General features: G+C 43.3%; 1 protein-coding gene across 1 annotated transcript; it reads left to right on the forward strand.

Annotated features, from left to right (window-relative positions):
- Positions 1-508: 508 nt before the first annotated feature.
- On the forward strand, positions 509-3,257 carry igfbp6b (insulin-like growth factor binding protein 6b). The gene is made up of 4 exons (XM_061736945.1): positions 509-884; positions 1,738-1,772; positions 2,338-2,457; positions 3,144-3,257. Exons 1-4 carry the CDS (start codon positions 548-550, stop codon positions 3,255-3,257), a joined length of 606 nt encoding a protein of 201 aa, XP_061592929.1. The 5' UTR covers positions 509-547.
- The last annotated feature ends 438 nt before the right edge of the window (positions 3,258-3,695 follow it).

Below are 3,695 nucleotides of genomic sequence, written 5' to 3' on the forward strand. Positions count from 1 at the left end.
ATGAATTTACTATTGTCAGAATTGCAGTGATGATGCTGATGGATGCAGTTTTATATGGTCCCCTTTTATTTGTGACAACATTCAGGAGATGTCTGTGACATTGAGGAAACAGGACTACAAGTGTCTCTCCAGGCATGATGTTGAGCATAAGTTGAAGAAAAGGACTAAATGGATGTGGCAGCGTGTAAAAGGAGCAGCTGGAGAGACTTGAATCCTTTCTGAAATGAAAACCTAATCCATCCCCCAATCCTGCAACTCACTTACTTTGCTACCTCCCTTTCCGTGTCTCTCCTTCTCTCTCCGTCTCAGCCCTGAAGGTGTCATATCTGTGCTCTCTCTCTCCCTCTCTCCCTCACTCTCTATCGTCGGCTTTCACATCTTTAAAAACTGGTGCTTTGCTGTGTCTCTCTTATTCTCTATTTGTGTCTCCTGGCACTGCAGGGGACTCATCTGGCAAAGCACCAAGGAACACTACTGTATACAAGCTTGAGGACTGGAGAAAGAGAAACAGAGAGACAGTGTGCAGACCCTGAGACTTGAACATAAGATGCCTTTCTTTTTCAACTTAACAGCTGTAGTTTTGATGCTGATTGCTGACTGGGGATCATGGACCAGGGCCAGCCGTTTGGGACCCTTCAAAGTCTGTCCCTCTTGCAGAGATCCATTAGAGGTGGGTAGCCCCCCAGGGGGGCACGTTGTTGCTGGCAGCATGTCAGTCCTGGCTGAAGGAGAGCCGTGCGGTGTGTACACCCTGACCTGTGCCAGGGGGCTGCGCTGTGTCCCCCCCCCCAGGGAGCTCAGCCCCCTGCAGGCTCTGCTGCAGGGAAGGGGAATTTGCGCCAAACACAACAGAACTAATCCGACTGAGAGGCCCCACCCAAAAGGTACGTTTTTATACTCTCATTCCATATACATTTGTGTAATTAGTTGCATATACACATGCACATACATGCAGATATATGCATGGAAACTGCCAGGAGGCTTGGAAGACAGTGGTATATAGTGATAGTCTCTGCAACATTATTATGCATATAGCATACCACCCCTGGCCTTGCTGGGTGTGCAGTATATTAGAATGTATGTCACTTCACAAGAAAAAGGCTGGTTAGTGTTTTAACATTTAAGCCAGGCAGCCTTTTTTGCACCACAAATTAATTTGCAAACCTTTAGCACTCAGTACTTCTCTTAGACACCTCTGGTGTCACTGTAGACAAGAATATCTTTACAACCCTCTTGTTAAGAAAAAATTGTGGTTCAGAATTATATTCAACAAGCTTCTGTATTTACTCTATATCAGTGTGTGAAAATATAAATCCCTGCATTTAACTGTTTTGTGAATTCATAATATTTAACAATGATTTCTGCAATAAAGCATGTGACACTTATGTGCCCCTTATATCATCCACTCATCAGAGAAATTCAAATGAATGTAAAACTGTCAGTGTCACTTATCCCTCCCTCCTATATATACTCTGCTTTACATTGCAGTGGTCTCCATCTACTGTTCAGTCCGGGATACTGGAATTAACAACATGAAAAGGAAAAGTATTGAGGGAAATTAGGTCCAGATATCTTCTGGATACCTGCTTAAATATTGCGTAAAAGAAAATCTAAATATGTATAACAAAGTTTGAATTCAATTTAACAGTAAATATTGTATAATTGGTATGACTGTTGTTTATTTGCTATGATGCTTCAATGATGGTTTCTCATAATAGCATTTCCTTTGTCTCTCAGGTCCACATCCCTCACACAGTGGTGAAAATGAAAAAGTAAGTTGAAGCTCTGATTTTAGGGTATCTAATTAATGAAGGTAATGGATGTGTAAAGCTGTTTTGGTGTGCTGCATTGCATTCCAGGCAGCTCTTATCACAGATCTGCCAGTGTTGTTGGCGTTGCAGTGGCATGTACACACTGCACTGAATCCATGCGTTACAGTGCAGGATGTGTGTGCTGCTATGCGGCAGAACTAACTGAGTTTCTTGTCGTCGGCTCTACTTCATTCCAAGAATTGATAGGTCTGCATCTATAGCACATAACCCAGATGACACGCTTTCATTGAAAGTGATTGGAAAAAAAATGCCTAGTCACTTCTGTCTGAAAAAGCTGATGCATTGTGCATCGATGATTTTTAATGATGTTATACATATGTGACATCTGATACATACATATTATCTTATCTGAATATATTATATTATCTGCTTCCGTCTCAAATAATGCATCTTAGTTGGTAATCCTCTGGGATTCACTTTGACATGTTTTGATCAAATAAGATTTGAATCAGAATCTCCATTTTTGTAATCTGTGATGTTTGAAGTTATACATCCTTGGTTTCAGGCACCCTGTCGTAAGCTGCTAGGGATCGTCCTGAGGGGCCTGGAACCAACCGTCTTCCAGTCTGACCGTGACATTTACATCCCCAACTGTGACACCCGGGGCTTCTACAGGACAAAACAGGTAACAGTTAGGAGCACTGGAGTCATGATGAAAGGTGACCTGTTAGACCTTAGATACTGTATGCCCGCTCTGAATTTTTGTCATTGTATAAGTGTCAGACTAAAGCCTGATTTATGGTTCTGCATTAAACCAACGCGGAGCCTACGCCGTTGCCGTGACGCCATCGTGAACCCTTCAGACTTCTCCGTCACTCCATTTCTCCACGGTGCAATACCCCCCCAGAGCGCTAGGGGGTTGCGTTCTTTTTCGGAGAAAAGAAAAGGTGATTCATGCTTGAAAACCCTCCAATGTGGCTGAATTACAACAATTTTATTGTTATCGTCGTCTCTAGTTGATTCTTTATTTAGCTTCTGGCTTTTCCGGTCACAGTGAACAATGGCGACCGAGAGAGAACCGGAACCGGAAATGCGTTGCTACCAAGCAAACCAATCCCAGCCCTCTCGGTCTGCGTTGGGTCGTAGCATAGTTCCATTTTTTGGGAGGTGCAGGTCAGGCTACGGCGTAGGCTCTGCGTTGATTTAACGCAGAGCCTTAAATCAGGCTTTAGACTCCACTGCCTCTCAGCTGTCAGCTGTGAACTGTGATATGATGACGTATCTTTTTTTGCTTTTGTCTCCCTCTTTCTAACTCTCTCCACTCTGATTCCTTTTCAAAATATCACTCTATTCTAATTTAATTTCCCACAGTGTCGCTCATCCAAGGGCATGCAGCGCGGCCATTGTTGGTGTGTGGATGAGCTGGGTGCCCCTGTGCCTACGCACCTCAGCGAGGGGGGGATGTCACCGTGTACTGGGGAGTGAGGGGCCGGTCCTGCTGCTCTGAGCCCAGAGGAGGGAGGAGAGGTGGAGGAACAGCAGCATGGGGGGGGGGGGGGGGGCACTGCCTAGACCAGGGGTCTTCAAGCAGGGGGACTGCAGGGGGTCCTCCAACTTAAAAAAAAATAAAGGCAATTTTAACCAAAATAATTTGTGAGTTAAAAAAAATTATAATAATATACAGTATAGGCTATATATATATCATATATGTATATATTTGATTGAGAAAACTCCATTAACAGGCGATAATAATCTACTTTTGACAATAACTATTTAGTCTACAACTCTACATAAATTATTCCCATGACGTGAGTCATGTGAATAATGTCAACTTTAGAGGGAAAAACCAGCTAGCTAGCTGTTTAAGAAAGATTTGTTGCGAAATTGACTTGGCTATTTCATATTTAACGCTAGTTAGACCTG

Source organism: Cololabis saira, chromosome 12 (genome assembly GCF_033807715.1).
Source record: "Cololabis saira isolate AMF1-May2022 chromosome 12, fColSai1.1, whole genome shotgun sequence".
Taxonomy (NCBI): domain Eukaryota; kingdom Metazoa; phylum Chordata; class Actinopteri; order Beloniformes; family Belonidae; genus Cololabis; species Cololabis saira.

What these genes read in the sequence shown, in the direction of transcription:
- igfbp6b (XM_061736945.1), top strand. Translation starts at nt 548, where the DNA reads ATGCCTTTCTTTTTCAACTTAACAGCTGTAGTTTTGATGCTGATTGCT. An exon ending in TGAGAGGCCCCACCCAAAAG is followed by an intron (nt 885 to 1,737) that starts GTACGTTTTTAT and finishes TTTGTCTCTCAG; the next exon opens with GTCCACATCCCTCACACAGT. An exon ending in ACAGTGGTGAAAATGAAAAA is followed by an intron (nt 1,773 to 2,337) that starts GTAAGTTGAAGC and finishes CCTTGGTTTCAG; the next exon opens with GCACCCTGTCGTAAGCTGCT.